The sequence below is a fragment of the Penicillium macrosclerotiorum genome, assembly GCF_028827735.1.
Source record: "Penicillium macrosclerotiorum strain IBT 26536 chromosome Unknown utg000002l_segment0_segment0, whole genome shotgun sequence".
Lineage (NCBI taxonomy): Eukaryota > Fungi > Ascomycota > Eurotiomycetes > Eurotiales > Aspergillaceae > Penicillium > Penicillium macrosclerotiorum.
Genome location: NW_026643082.1, coordinates 553,769 through 569,146, shown reverse-complemented (window position 1 = coordinate 569,146; position 15,378 = coordinate 553,769). Strand labels below are relative to the sequence as shown.

The window sequence follows — 15,378 nt, the reverse complement described above, 5'->3', positions numbered from 1 at the left end:
CCACTTCGTCCACTACAACTAATGTCTCTCGTCCAGCACGTCTCTGCCCATGAGGGCATCGATCATGATCCTGCTTCACCATCAGGTGAGCTCTCCTCACCAGTTGCAAGGCAAATCCATTATGATTTCCTCCGGCCGCAGCCACCCGTTGTAACACAGCAACCGGCCATACCCGCATATCGGTACAGCACCTTCAAACGAAAAGGTATGTGATGAGTCAAGCAAAACAAGAGACGTAAAGCTAATATGTCATGTAGTCCAAGTCATTTTCACCTTTCTGGCATGTTGCCTCACATCTGGTATCGTGTTCGGCTTTGCAGCACTGAAGCCTATCCTTGTCAGCGAAGGGGTGTTTCATCATTTATGCAGTCAAGAGGATGCTTTAGACCCCCAGCCTGATCTGTGTAAAGCTCAAGACCTCCGGTAAGTGCCAGTCGTGTTTTGGCATTGTTTCATCAACCCCTAATATCTCCCAGCCTGAATCTGGCGTTCACCATTGCCTCGATCACTGCGAACATGTCCGCCATGCTGGCCGGGTATATGCTGGATCGATACGGATCTCGGCCCTGTAGTATGGCTGGATACTGCTTTCTTCTAGTGGGCAGTGTTTTGATGTCCCTCGCTCTGTTCTGGTCGGCATTGCAGGACATCCTGGCTGTAGGCAACTTCTTCCTTGCGCTCGGCGGCACCTTCATCTTTGTGCCCTCCTTCCAAATAGCCAATGCTTTCCCTCGGCATGCGGGCAGTATCGTCGCCTGCATCACAGGTGCATATGACGCCTCTGCCGCGGTATTTCTTTTCTATCAAATGGGTTATATCGCTTCAGAGGGCGGCTTGAGCCCGTCCATGTTCTTCCTCGCATACTGCGCCATCCCTGCTCTCTTCTACCTTGGTGCAGTTCTTCTCCTGCCCAAAAACGACTATCATTCACCCCTGCAGCTCGAGAACCGGCTGCACCTAGCGGAGGAATTCTCTACCCAGAGCAGCTCAGTGGCCCCTAGCACACGCACACTTACGCAGCTTGCCAGTGTCCTCGGCAGTCCTGATGAGCGTGCACAGCGTGCAGAGCGCGAGGAGACTCGACAGGCAGAGAGTGATGTCTGGGGGATGCTGCACGGACTGCCAGCCCACAAGCAGATGATGACACCGTGGTTCTGGCTGATCACCGTTCTGACGGCGCTGCAGATGCTGCGCATGAACTATTTCATCGCAACGATGCGGGGCCAGTATGAATTCCTGCTCGAGAACGCGGACAGTGCAGCTCGAGTCAATCGCTTCTTCGACATCGCCCTTCCACTGGGTGGCATCCTGGGGACCCCCATTATTGGGTGGTTGTTGGACCGAGCTAGTGTGGCGGTGGTGCTGGCGGTGATTGTGGTAGGCACGACTGTCGTCGGCGTGTTGAACTGTGTCCCGCGATTGTGGGCGGCGTATTCGACGGTCGTGTTGTTTGTGTTGCTGCGGCCGCTCTATTACTCGGCTATGTCGTACGTCCAGCTTTGCCACTGGATTTAGATTGATACTGACGTGTTTCTTTTCTTGTCACAGAGACTATGCCACGAAGGTGTTCGGCTTCGCGACCTTCGGCCGCGTGTACGGCACTATCATTTGCATCTCAGGGATAGTCAACTTCTCCCAGTATGGGCTGGATGTCCTCACCCATAGCGTCTTCAGTGAAAATCCCACTCCGATCAATATTGGACTAGCTATTGCTGGGTTCATTATTGGTTGGGTAGTGGTGACCTTCGTGGCTTTGGCGGGTCGGCAGCCAGATTGGGACGAGGAAGACGAGTCCAGCCGTGGTCTCGCCCAGGAGCAACAGTCACTTCTTGGCAGGGAAGGGGGAGAATGGGAAGAAGGACAAGAAGGGTGGGACGAAGATGAGGGCGAATATGGAGACGATTACGAGGATGAATACGACGCTCCTCATCGGATTCCTTGGTCCCTTAGATACCTGCATCAAGTCCAGTAATAACGGCGCGCAGATATCAAAAGGCAGCAGAGGAGTAGTCGCAGAGATGTGAAATGAGATCAGCTTCTGTTTCACTTCACTTCTCATCCCTGTCAATCTCACATCTCCCGTTGGATGACACTGACTTGTGGCCCTGCACGACCGTACATCTGGCAATATCCCATCTCTCCACGTGGGGCTTATGCATACAGCCCCGCCTTGCGAACTGGGGAGGCACAGCTGGAAGCCGATCTCTGCGACTTCATTTGCTGAACACCGATGAAAGTCGGCTATATGCTGTATCTCACCGTGATGAGATCATTGACTTGGAGCTTTGGGCGATTGAGGGAGGACAACAGCACAGCCAGCCCCGATGGGGTCCTCGCGCATCATGCGATCAACACGAACGGAGGATTGACAGATCGGGCAAGACATCCTATGGGACGAGAAAATTTCGGATCCTCTTGAGCTTTGAAAGCCAATGCCATGACTACCAACTCAGCACGAATGGAGGTGTCAGGCTTGGTAAAGCTCGTGTGGCTGAAACCTCATCCACGCTCGGTAGGTATACTGCGACGGGTTGTCGAACCTTAACTTTCTCGGCAGGATTGCAGTTCATCCAGTTGGAAGCCTCTGAATCTAGCAGGCTCCAGTGCGATGCAGTGGAGCAACCTCGGGTCGTGCTTCTTCCCTAGTAATAGGGGTGGATACTCGCTAATGGGGTATCCCGACCCCGGAATATCTCGTCTTGCTATCCTGATGGCCACGCAGATCTCTCCATCGTCCACGCAATCCACATTCTCCAATCCACTCGCTAGAAATCTGGGGGTCGAATTCATGCAAAATCCAAGTTCCACTGCTTCTACCGTCCCACACACACGAGATAAAGCCAAACCAAATGGCCCAGTCCGACTCGCCAGCTCGCCAAGCTGCCAAGCTGCCCCCGCATTGTTCGCCCCGAATTCCCCAGATCAGCGTCTGCCATCGAACAACGCCCAGCCCTGGCAGTGGGGGGTTGGAAACTCTCCCCCGCCTCGTTGCTCCCTGTTTCAATCGCTTTTGCCGGACAGTGCTAGCTCTATGTCATAGTGTGGCCCCATGACCCGAGGTATCTGCACAATTCCTGTCGGCTATTGTACTCGTGTGGCGGACATGGCCAGACTGAGATAGTCTGGGCGCGATCTGAAGAGGCGAGCACAAGATACAAGTCATTATCGTCCGGCCGAGTCCGTGCGGCACCTTATTCTCCGGCCTAGACATAAAAAATATACAAGAGAATCGCAACGGCCGCTCTTCTCTGCTTCCCTATCTACTCTTCTCTTTTCTTGGAGGCCCGGCGACTTCCTTGTATCCTTCGTATTTGTGTAACTAACAACCCCTCCCCCCCTCCAACACACCGAATCAAAAAACCGCCACCATGGACGAGAAACCACCGAGTGTGGATCGGATCGAGGACATCACGCACCAGGCCTCCAGCCATGAGAGCCCAATTTCCGATGCAAATCCAGAGGAATTTACCTTGGAGCAACAGCGAGCCATCATCAAACGGGTGGACCTTCGCCTGGTCACAATGACAGGGCTAGCATACTGTATCTCGCTGATGGATCGGACTAACCTGAGCATGGCGGCCATTGCTGGGTATGAGAGCTGCGCCGAGTGAGGTCCTTGCCCGAATAGTTGTTGACTATTTTATAACAGCCTCAAAGTTGAACTGGCATTGAGTGTCGGCAATCGATATGTGTGTACACCCTTGCTCAATAAGCACCCATTGTCGTCCTCAGATGTATCCCTTGAACAACAGGACTAATACGGCCATAGTCGATCGTGGTGCTCATGTTCTTTGTACCGTATATCATCTTCCAGCCGCCCATGACCATCCTGATTCGCAAGATCGGTCCAACCATCTTCCTCGGCACCATCGTGATGACCTGGGCTGTGATCATGATCGGAACAGGATTCGTCAAGGATTGGGGCCAATTAGTCGTTCTGCGTGTGCTTTTGGGGATTCTCGAGGCTGGGTACTTTCCGGGCTGTGTCTACCTGCTCTCGTGCTGGTATACCCGGTGTGGGTAGTCCATTGTTCACGGCCCTCAAATAGGGCATGTCATTTTGAGGTTCTTGGCTGACGGACAGCTACAGATGACGTTCAGAAACGTTTCTCGGTCTTTTATCTGATTGGATGCGTGGCCTCGGCGCTGTCTGGTATCCTGGCATTCGGTTTGATGCAACTGAACGGGAAGCATGGACTAACAGGCTGGCGATGGATTTTCATACTGGAGGGCGTGGTATGTGGGATGACCCTGGCATGCACACTGCATCGACACAATTTTATTCGTATGGCATATTGTCTCGTGCTGAATCCTGACTGTGCGAACAGATCACCGGCGCTATCGGCCTACTTTGCTTCGTCTTCCTGGTCGATTTCCCGGACCGCGCCTCCAAGTCCTGGCGGTTCTTGAACAAGGCAGAATGCGACTTCATCGTACGACGTATTAATGATGACCGCCATGACGGTGATTTGGAAGCCTTCTCGCTGAAGAAGTTCCTCCGGCCTGGGTTAGATCTCAAAATCTGGGGTTTCGCCTTGATCTTCTTGTACGTTGACATCCCTCTTTATATTATATATCATCACATCCTCTCGGTCCATACATCCCCACTTACAGAATTATCCAACAACTCACCCGTACTAATCATCTCCAAACTACCAGCTGTCTCACTACTGTCACATATGCGATCGCCTATTTCTTGCCCGTGATCCTCCGCGAAGGCATGGGTTTCGGTGTCGGCGAGTCTCAATGCCTCGTCGCTCCGCCCTATGTCCTGGCTGGCATTGTCATGTACGGTACCGCCTGGGTCGGCGACAAGTACCACATCCGCGGCCTGATCCTAATCTTTAATTGCCTGCTCTGCATTATCGGACTGCCGATGATGGGCTTTGCCAAGGGCAACGCCACACGCTATGCGGGAGTGTTTTTCACGGTCGCGGGCGCCAATGCCAACATCCCCGCCTGCATGGCTTATCAGGCGAACAATGTCCGTGGACAGTGGACGCGCGCGTTCTCGAGTGCCACGCTGGTCGGCCTGGGTGGATTGGGTGGCATCGCGAGTAGTTTGGTGTTTCGCGAGCAGGACGCGCCTGGATACCGCCCGGGCATGTATGCCGCTCTCGCGTAAGTCTTACCCCGTTTGCCTCTTTGTAATGTTGTCCCGCCCCCCTTCCCCTCCCTTGTGAGACCCTGCAGCGGTGGGGAGGGGGTACAAAGCCCCTGCAATTGTCGGTCTCGGTCCCCTTATCACCTATTCATCTTCCCGGATCGTGTCCCTTGCTCGCGCAACCGGAAGAAGCACGGGAATGGGGAGGTGGATAGAACCATGTTTTGATTGGTCTTTTTGCTGCCAAATTTCCATTGTTCGAGAAGTGCTAACTATGGGGGTTTTCCTCTCCTAGGTGCAATATTTTGATTATCTTGATTGTCGGCGTGCTGAGTGTTTGGTTCTGGTTCTGCAATCGACAGGCCGACCGAGGGGAACGGGTAATTGAAGAGGAGCCGAGCTTCCGATATACTATTTGATGGGGTGGAGGCATGGTGTTCTGGTGGTTTTTCGTTTCGCTGGTTCGATGGGGAACTTGTAGAGTGTCCCGCGGGGAGAAAGTCGCCGCGGTGGAGATCGCCTATCGACCGATCGAGCGTCACAAGCTGGATGTTCCGTATTTCGAAGCATTGAGGAATAGCAATCTGCTCTGAGAACATATCCTCGAACGTACCGGCTCGTCAGACCGTCGTAGAGCTTCCGGACTGTTCTCCGGAGGCCATTGCCCTAGGACACCTCCGATGCTCGCGTGAAGCTGGTCCGGAGAGAGGGGGGTTCTCGTTTTCGCACCTGTGGAGCCCCGACTTTATCGGTCGAGTTTCCCGTCGGGAAACGCACGGATTCTCGTCCGGACGCAGCGTGTTTTCCCTTTCGGCGTCGGTTGTTGGCTGGTTGAAGTCCGACCGACTCCACCGGCATTCAACGGCAAGCGGAGCCATTGGCCCGATAAGCTCGTGACCGCCGGCTTATCAGTGACTTCGCGTTGGTTTCCCGCGTTGCCCGTCGGTCAAATTGTATGAGGCCCAGCATGGCGAAAGACCGTTCAGTGCCGATTCATAAATATAGAATTTCGTCCTGGACCTTGTTTCTTACTCCTCTCCCCTCCTCCTCCCACACTCTCCCTGCATTTGGTCGTTGAGGTCCCAGTGGTTGCTTCTCCGCCTCCCTGACCCTTTCCGACGTCACTCTCCGCGTCTCCAGCATGGCGGCCTCCTGGTTTGCTCTGCGCGCCGGTCGCCAGCTTGCTCTGCGGTCGCGTGTGCGTGCCGGTCCTTCTCCGGTTGCTCTGCGGACAGTGTCTGTGTCCCCATTGAACATTGCCCACCGTGGCTTGCACACCCAGCAGCAGCAGTCCGCGCCGTCGACTCGCCGCGGAGTCTATACCAGCTCTATTAACGACCATGGTGACCCCCACCCCCAGGACATCTTCCAGCCTCTCGATACTTTCCCCCGTCGTCACATTGGCCCGTCTCCTGAAGCGGCCGCGGACATGCTGGCCGTTCTGGACCCGCCCGCGGCATCGCTCGATGAGTTTGTCAAGCAGGTCCTCCCCGCGGACATTCTCTCGAAGAAGAACTTGAAGGTCTCGGAACCCCATGCCGATATCAACCTCTACCGCTCCAGTGTTCAAGGTGGTCTTGGCGAAACCGACATGCTCAAGCTGCTTGACACCTACCGCAAGCAGATTGATATCTCAGGCAAGACCTACATCGGAACGGGCTACTACCCCACAATTGTCCCTCCTGTGATCCTGCGCAACGTCCTTGAGAACCCCGCCTGGTATACCAGCTATACCCCGTACCAGCCGGAAATCTCCCAGGGCCGTCTCGAGTCTCTCCTCAACTTCCAGACCTTGACCGCTGACCTGACCGGTTTGCCTTTCGCCAATGCCTCCGTTCTGGACGAGGCCACCGCCGCTGCGGAGGCCATGACCATGTCCTTTGCCACCATGCCCGCCTCCAAGCAGAAGAAGGCCGACAAGTCGTTTGTCGTGTCTCACCTCTGCCATCCTCAGACCATCGCCGTTATGCGCTCGCGTGCCGAGGGATTCGGAATCAACTTGGTTATCGGTGATATCATGGCCGACAACTTCAAGCTCGTCAAGGACCAGGGCGACCACCTCATTGGTGTTCTCGCGCAATACCCTGACACTGAGGGTGGCATCTACGACTTCCAGTCTCTGAGCGACTCTATCCACGGCCAGGGGGGTACCTTCAGTGTTGCCACTGATCTGCTGGCTCTGACCGTTCTTAAGGCCCCTGGTGAGTTCGGTGCTGACATTGCCTTCGGCAGCGCCCAGCGTCTGGGTGTGCCCATGGGCTTCGGTGGCCCCCACGCTGCCTTCTTCGCCTGTGCGGACAAGTACAAGCGTAAGGTTCCCGGCCGTGTCGTCGGCGTTTCCAAGGACCGTCTTGGCAACCGCGCCCTGCGTCTGGCTCTCCAGACTCGTGAGCAGCACATTCGTCGCGAGAAGGCCACTAGCAACATCTGCACTGCTCAGGCTCTGCTCGCTAACATGACTGCCATGTACGCCATCTACCACGGTCCCGTCGGCCTGAAGTCCATTGCCCAGCGTATCATGTCTATGACTACTCTACTGCGTGAGAAGCTTGTGTCTCTCGGCTACAATGTCCCTGTTCGCTCCAACACTGAGGGCAATGCCGTCTTTGATACCCTCGCCATTGAGCTGGCTGATGCCTCCGAGGCTGATGCTGTCTTTGCTGCTGCCCGTGAGCAGTCCATCTTCCTGCGCCGCCTTGAGGGTAACAAGGTTGGTCTCTCTCTGGACGAGACTGTCGGTCGTGATGAGATCAAGAATATTCTGAAGGTCTTCTCGGATTTCAAGTCCGCCAGCCCTGTCGAGGTTGATGGCACTCTTGGTGTCACTTCCATTCCCGCTAGCCTGGAGCGTACCTCTTCCTTCATGACTCACCCCGTTTTCAACACCCACCACTCCGAGACTGAGATGCTGCGTTATATCCGCCACCTTGAGTCCAAGGATCTCTCTCTTGCTCACTCTATGATCCCTCTCGGATCTTGCACCATGAAGCTCAACGCTACCACAGAGATGATTCCCGTCTCCTGGCCCGAGTTCTCGCAGATTCACCCCTTCATGCCTGCCGACAAGGCCAAGGGTTACATCCAGATGATTGATGACTTGGAGCAGCAGCTTGCTGATATCACTGGTATGGCTGAGGTTACTGTTCAGCCCAACTCCGGTGCTCAAGGTGAATTCGCCGGTCTGCGTGTGATCAAGAAGTACCAGGAGGCTCAGGGTGATGCTAAGCGCAACATCTGCCTCATCCCCGTCTCTGCCCACGGTACCAACCCTGCCAGTGCTGCCATGGCTGGCATGCGCGTTGTCACTATCAAGTGTGACACCAAGACTGGTAACCTGGATCTCGCGGATCTTAAGGCCAAGTGTGAGAAGCACAAGGATGAGCTGGCCGCCTTCATGATCACCTACCCTAGCACCTTTGGTGTCTTTGAGCCGGGTGCCAAGGAGGCCTGTCGCCTGGTTCACGAGTACGGTGGCCAGGTCTACATGGACGGTGCCAACATGAACGCTCAGATTGGACTGTGCTCCCCGGGTGAGATCGGCGCCGACGTCTGCCACCTGAACCTGCACAAGACCTTCTGTATCCCCCACGGTGGTGGTGGTCCTGGTGTTGGTCCCATCGGTGTGGCTAAGCACCTGGCTCCCTTCCTGCCCTCGCACCCGACCAGCGAATATCTCCAGTCCAAGCGCGGTGATTCTGCCTCCCCCCATCAGTGCCGCCCCCTGGGGCAGTGCCAGCATCCTTCCCATCACCTTCAACTATATCAACATGATGGGTGACCGCGGCCTGACCCACGCCACCAAGATCACCTTGCTCAATGCCAACTACATCCTGTCCCGCCTGAAGCCTCACTATCCGATCCTGTACACCAATGACCACGGCCGCTGCGCCCACGAGTTCATCCTCGACGTGCGTGGCTTCAAGGAGACCTGCGGTGTTGAGGCCATCGATATCGCCAAGCGTCTCCAGGACTACGGCTTCCACGCCCCGACCATGTCCTGGCCCGTGGCCAACACCCTGATGATCGAGCCTACCGAGTCCGAGAACAAGGCCGAGCTCGACCGCTTCTGTGACGCTCTGATCTCCATTCGTCAGGAGATTGCTGAGGTCGAGGCTGGCAAGCAACCCCGCGAGGGCAACGTGCTCAAGAACTCGCCGCACACTCAGCGTGACCTGCTCGCGACTGAGTGGAACCGGTCTTACACTCGTGAGGCGGCGGCCTACCCACTGCCCTATCTGTTGGAGAAGAAGTTCTGGCCTTCTGTGACTCGTGTTGACGATGGTATGTATCCCGTCCCAAATTCCCCCTTTCTTTAATTACCCCTTGTCTCCCTTTTCATCTGCTAATACTGTCGATAGCCTTTGGTGACCAGAATCTCTTCTGCACATGTGGCCCTGTCGAGGACACCGAATAGATATATGATACCCATGCTTGCGCTGCTTGATTGATCGAAAAACTCGCTTTTGCATTTGCTGCCCGAGCAACCATTAACTGGTTCGCGGCAGTTGTTACCTTTTTCTTACATTTCTTTTTTTTTCTCTGTATACATTCAACATCTTTTCCTCCTGGCGGACTACTCCTGGAGGGAGTCTCTTGTATTGCGTGATGATGATAACGGTTTCATTTTTTCTATTTCTCTAAGAGGGTTCCTTGTTTATCAGGTAGAGCTGAATTCATTCAACATAATTATGATACTTCCGATTGGTCCTTGCAGAATATGAACGTCCGTTCTGGGCACTAGAAAGTCTATATCTACCTCTGCCGCAGATGTACATATTAGATCTAACTATTGCATCACTCATTGGTTGGTCATAATTCTATGAATTCGTGCCTTGATACACCTTATTGGTATTCATAAACTGTTTTTGGATTAGTGAAGCTGCCAAACACCTTTCTCCACCGGATAGGCTAACATAGCACAGCAATTTTCAAAACAAGTAGTGACAACAGTACTAATGATATAGAACTAATAAGTATTATATATTAATGGTCTAAATATCGCGGTCTTTTTCGTATATTCACATTTTGTGACACCCGGAACCCAATTTTTACCATACTATCTCACGTATCATCTCAAAATTCACTTTCCTTCTCTAGCCAATTTTCAAAGTCCTTCATAGAGGGGTTGACCTCGCGCAGTTTCTGGATATCAGCCCCGTATCCTTCATCATGGAACCATTTGAACATATAGCCCATGTCCTTTATGGCCGCCATGAACAAAGAGCAGAAAAGCGTGAAGGTCATAGGTAGATCCTTCCCTGTTTTCCGAACAAAGACCTGCTTCATTTGCTCAAAGGTCAATTCATCGCCCGCCAGGGAGATCCCCTGGCCCTTGTATCGGTCGGGGTTCAGGAACGCATCGGCCCCAAAAAAGCCAATATCGCTGGTCGCAACAAGTTGAAGGGGCTTTTCTTTCAAGGCCATCTTGAAGGATGTCGAAAAGACCTTTCCCATGAAGTCTGGAGTGAGATTCTCATAGAATGCCGTTGGCCTCAAGATCGTCCAATCTAAAACATTATTCTTGGCTTTATCAACAAGGTAATGTTCGATATTATGTTTGTTGATGAAATGTGGGATCTTGGTTGGGTTGTTGTATGAACGGTTGTCGCCGCCACGGTCAACGGAGCTATACACAAAGAACTTGACGTTTTGTTTGATCGCTTCATCAACTAGGGCTTTGCCTTGGACTTCTTCTTTGGCCCCATTGCCAATCGCCACCTGCGGTGCTGAGTTAGCATGATGGGTTTATTAAGGGTAAAATACCTAAAGGAGTATAATTAAGTACCTGCACACTGAAGACTCCCCAGATCGGGACTGAAGTCGCATCCTGCGCTTTCTGGAATATACCGGCCGGGTTATCTAGGTCACCTTCGACAAGCTTGATGTTGGAAGAGAGGCTTTTGAGCTTCTGGGCGGATGTAGATGCCGGATTCCGTGTGACAGCTAGGATCTCGAATGGGGCGTTGCGAGAGACAAGGTTTCTAATGAGGAAGCCCCCCTGCTTACCCGTCGCACCTGTGATTAAGACTGCAGACATTATTTGATGGAGTTGTCTATGACTGATGTATCAAGAATGTTTTGAAACTGATGTGGAAAAGATCCAGTTGAGCGAAAATCATGTTGAATTTATTTACGAGCCCCAGAAGGTTCGTTGAACACAGTATAGAATAGTCATAATTAATCATGGCCCCTTCTCGGGCTTATGTGCCCTCTTTACGCGCGAGATGAATAATTCCAAAAGGTACTTAGTTAGCACTAGATAATTAATCAATGGACAACTTCGACTCATACTAGAACCAGTAGCTGTAAGAGCAGATTGATATCTCTAGGGTGCTTGTCAGCGTGTATGACGTGGCATCGGGCATCCTACTATCATCAGGATAGTCGGCTTAGATGCTCATGCCGATTGGAAAGGCCGAACCTTTGCTAACCTAATAATATGAGTTACCCTCGTTACTACTATGTGGCAGGTACTACTGTGACTGTCACGTGATACGTCTGACAAAACATATTGGCCCTCGGGCTTTGTTCACGCCGGCCGGCCGATGCTTGCTTACGGGATTGCGACGTCTTGCTTCATCACATTTCGCTTACCACCTTTCTTGGGCTCGTTAAACTAACTCTGAGTAGAGCCGTGAATACTGCGGTGTTTTATACGGACCCCGTCTTTCCTCTTCATAGCTGTTACCGATGCGATCCATACAAATGCAACATAACAAGGCACAAGCATGTGAGGGATACGCGAAAAACTGTAGCTCAGGTACGTTTAACCAGGGTGTGCTCGGCGGCGCGGAAGACGGGCCCCCGAAGGCCGAGCTTTTGCCAAGAAATTGCAACAGGGATATTGATGTTCGACTGAAGAAGACAGCGAGCTCTCTTCGGAGACCGCACTTCCACCTCGCCCACTTTGATGAATTTCGGGGATAGAAGATGTCCGAGATGAGGGACGTAAGCATAGGATATGATTAGTAGGAGGGGGCTCTTTGCAGTGCTTTACTCATCACTTCCTCGTGAATTTCGAATCGAAAGCCCGATGCGCAGGCCTCCTGACCTTTGTTTTGAGCTGTAAAACCGACATTTCTGTTCCCGACACTTGAAGCAATATCACAGAGTCCAACGTTCTCATGAATGATCCAAGAAATGACTTTTGAAGAACTCTGAAAAAGCCTCTTCCATCACGATGATAACTATTCTACTGGAAATCGGGGCTATATCTTTAATTTCTCTATAGCATCTTCCTTTGGGGCCCTTCCATGCCGGCATGGCATGCGAATAGATGCTCGAGAGTGATGTGGAATAAGGAAATATCAGTTTAGTTATGAAGTTTTCTGCAAGTCCACGCCCCCTCAAATCTATTGATGAAGACACTGCAAATAATGGCTTTGTCAAGTACACCCCAGAGGAATTGGTATGCGACCCTACTTCGCTGCTGTGAACGGCATAGGGGCAGAACGGTGTGTAGAGGAGTCGGCTCAGATAATCAGATTACTTCATGAGTCCAAAGCGGACAGATATTTATATAGTGCTGTTGAATCCACTGTATCTGCTTTAACCTCAAGGATAGAAGGCCTATGGTTTAACAACGTGCACGAGGAAATGCCTAAAGAAGCCGCACAACAAATAAAGTCACAGCTGGCGGAAACAGAGCTCCATTTTACTCGACAGGATCGCGATGTCCTTGTCCTTTATTACAGCAAACCGATATGTAGACAGTGCCCCATCAAGCTGTTCATGCCATTTATGACTCTCGGGCTGGATCCCATTCGATTATATATGGTTATCCATATTTAGAGCCCACATGTCGAAATCCTTATGCTTATCGTAACACCCCGCCGCATACACACCCCGCCGCATACACACCCCGCGCTTATCAGAGCCCCTCTTACATTACCATACCATTTGTCCGCACTCACCCGCACCTGCCCCCACACAATCTCTCAGTATATTTATTGTATCGAGGAAAATTTCTTGTTTTCGCCCCGGAGACAGGCGATCGCCGCGTGTTGTCTAGGCGTCTCGTCTCGTTCATCGCGCCCTGTTGATCCTCCACTTCTTCTCAAGCTTCTTTCGAATCCATCTTCATGTCCTTCGTTTAGGCCGCCTCGCCCAGCAATCACGCGCGATCCCACCTCGGCTCCAACCGCCCTCTAATCCAGCAGGAACAACCCTGATTCCCTTGCCCCGCGTGCTGGCCCTGCCATCTTGGGGATAAGCGTTATCGCACCGCGTGTCTGTGCGAAGCCCCGTTTTGAGATATATCTTGCGCTGTATTCAGATCAGCCATGGAGCCGTGAGAGATTCTCTGGACTTGTTTTTATTTAGTGGACCCGAGTGACGAAGTGTCCACATCCTAGATCTTTGTATATTTTTCTGCGTCTGCGGCGTCTGATTACACTTTTTGGCTCACGCCTCGAAACTCCAGTTTCTGCGTCGTGATTGGGCATTTGTGTCTGGACCAGCCAGTGATTGTCAGACGATCTTTTGTCATGGCGGACGTCACTTTCACCGTTTATCGTGGGACTTTCATCCAGGCACCGCGCATGCCGGAGACGGAGCTGCAAGCGAAGCCAAAGATTGAGCTTGTGCGCAACCGCGGCGCTTTGTGGGTTTCAGCGGCAGATGGCCGTATCAAGGGATTTGATTGGCAGGTCCAGGACGATGAGTCGTTCAATGTGCTGTTGAATCGGAATGGCTGGGTTGATGTGGATGCTGGGGTGGACCAGCGCGTCAATGGCAGTGCTGAGGGTGCGGTCAAAGTGAAGGTTGTGATTGCGAGTGAGCAGAAGAACGAATTCTTCTTCCCTGGGTTCATTGGTATGTTTTATATTGGGTGTCACATTCCACTCCTATCAATTGAACCCTATCTACTTCGAGCTAACTGCAGTCTAGATACACATATCCATGCTCCCCAGTTCCCCAATGTTGGGTTGTTTGGCTCCTCGACTCTCCTGGACTGGCTTGAGACGTACACATTCCCTGTCGAGTCTGGCTTTGGCGCGCAAGCAGATGCAAAAAACGGCAAGGCAACACTGCCGAAAGATGCACCTCCGTCTGCGCTGCGCATCTACGACCAGGTCGTCGCGCGCACCTTGTCCAATGGCACGACCTGTGCCTCGTACTTCGCTACTATCCACGTCCCTGCGACCAATGCGCTCGCTGCACTCTGCCACGCCCGCGGCCAGCGTGCATTCATTGGCCGGGTGTGTATGGACAACCCGGACTTCTGCCCATCCTACTATAAAGACCTGTCTGCCGACGACTCGGTGAGCGCGACAAAGTCCACAATCGAGTATATTCACACTCTGGACCCTCATGGGGCTCTTGTCAAACCCATTGTCACCCCACGCTTCGCACCCACCTGTACCGAGCCCGCCCTCTCTGGCCTCGGTGCCCTAGCTGCCTCCTACACCCCGCCGCTCCACATCCAAACCCACATCTCCGAGAACACCGACGAGATCGCCCTCGTGCATTCACTTTTCCCGGATGCCCCCAGCTATGCCGCCGTCTACGACAAACACAATCTCCTCACACCGCGCACCATCCTCGCACACGCTGTCCACCTCACCCCGTCCGAGCGCGCCCTGATCCGCAGCAGGAACGCCAAAATCTCTCACTGCCCCGCCTCAAACTCCGCGATCAGCTCCGGTATCGCCCCAGTCCGCACCCTTCTTGACGACGGCCTGATTGTAGGCCTCGGAACTGACGTCAGCGGTGGCTACAGTCCCAGCGTCCTGGAGGCTGTGCGCCAGGCGTGTCTAGTCTCCCGCCTATTGGAGCATACTGCGGCGTTCGCGCAGCAAGCTGAGAAGCCTATAGTTAGTCGCGAGAAGCTTTCTGTAGAGGAAAGCTTGTACCTTGCGACGCGGGGCGGTGCCGCCGTCGTCGACATGGCAGATGAGCTCGGCGGGTTTGAAGAGGGCATGCTTTGGGATGCGCAGTTGATTCAGCTAGGCGCGGTGCCGGTTCTCAGCGAGAGCGAGAATCCGCTTGAGGGCGTCACGCGTGAGAATCTGGTCCGGGCCGGGCCGGTGGGCAATGTGGATTTGTTTGGTGCGGAAACATGGGAGGAGAAGGTGCACAAGTGGGTGTGGAGCGGAGATGACCGCAACGTGAAGGCTGTTTGGGTTTCTGGGCGGCTGGTGCATACCCGGAACTAGACGGGGGTTTGATGAGACACCAAGACGATAAAGCGATAGATTGATGGGCTACGCAAGGCATCCGTGTGGTTTTTTATTTCTGTTTTATATCGGATTATATTGTGTTTAGCGGGATTG

At 53.1% G+C, this 15,378-nt stretch overlaps 5 protein-coding genes across 5 annotated transcripts; 4 read left to right on the top strand and 1 right to left on the bottom strand.

The window, feature by feature from the left end:
* Nucleotides 1–21: 21 nt before the first annotated feature.
* N7462_001367 (putative MFS transporter) lies at nucleotides 22–1,972 on the top strand (the record flags this gene model as incomplete). Its single annotated transcript, XM_057073093.1, has 4 exons — nucleotides 22–205; nucleotides 258–423; nucleotides 477–1,487; nucleotides 1,549–1,972. The coding sequence occupies 4 exons, from the start codon at nucleotides 22–24 to the stop codon at nucleotides 1,970–1,972; spliced, it is 1,785 nt and encodes a 594-aa protein (XP_056936734.1).
* Nucleotides 1,973–3,368: 1,396 nt separating this feature from the next.
* Nucleotides 3,369–5,125, top strand: N7462_001366 (putative phthalate transporter; the record flags this gene model as incomplete). Its single annotated transcript, XM_057073092.1, has 6 exons — nucleotides 3,369–3,589; nucleotides 3,650–3,689; nucleotides 3,770–4,016; nucleotides 4,091–4,236; nucleotides 4,329–4,546; nucleotides 4,615–5,125. The coding sequence occupies 6 exons, from the start codon at nucleotides 3,369–3,371 to the stop codon at nucleotides 5,123–5,125; spliced, it is 1,383 nt and encodes a 460-aa protein (XP_056936733.1).
* A 1,120-nt stretch (nucleotides 5,126–6,245) lies between these two features.
* N7462_001365 (glycine decarboxylase subunit P) lies at nucleotides 6,246–9,518 on the top strand (the record flags this gene model as incomplete). Its single annotated transcript, XM_057073091.1, has 3 exons — nucleotides 6,246–8,782; nucleotides 8,817–9,385; nucleotides 9,463–9,518. The coding sequence occupies 3 exons, from the start codon at nucleotides 6,246–6,248 to the stop codon at nucleotides 9,516–9,518; spliced, it is 3,162 nt and encodes a 1,053-aa protein (XP_056936732.1).
* A 659-nt stretch (nucleotides 9,519–10,177) lies between these two features.
* N7462_001364 (uncharacterized protein) lies at nucleotides 10,178–11,141 on the bottom strand (the record flags this gene model as incomplete). Its single annotated transcript, XM_057073090.1, has 2 exons — nucleotides 10,178–10,822; nucleotides 10,890–11,141. 2 exons carry the CDS (start codon nucleotides 11,139–11,141, stop codon nucleotides 10,178–10,180), a joined length of 897 nt encoding a protein of 298 aa, XP_056936731.1.
* A 2,449-nt stretch (nucleotides 11,142–13,590) lies between these two features.
* On the top strand, nucleotides 13,591–15,261 carry N7462_001363 (uncharacterized protein; the record flags this gene model as incomplete). Its single annotated transcript, XM_057073089.1, has 2 exons — nucleotides 13,591–13,918; nucleotides 13,994–15,261. 2 exons carry the CDS (start codon nucleotides 13,591–13,593, stop codon nucleotides 15,259–15,261), a joined length of 1,596 nt encoding a protein of 531 aa, XP_056936730.1.
* Between the last annotated feature and the right edge of the window lie 117 nt (nucleotides 15,262–15,378).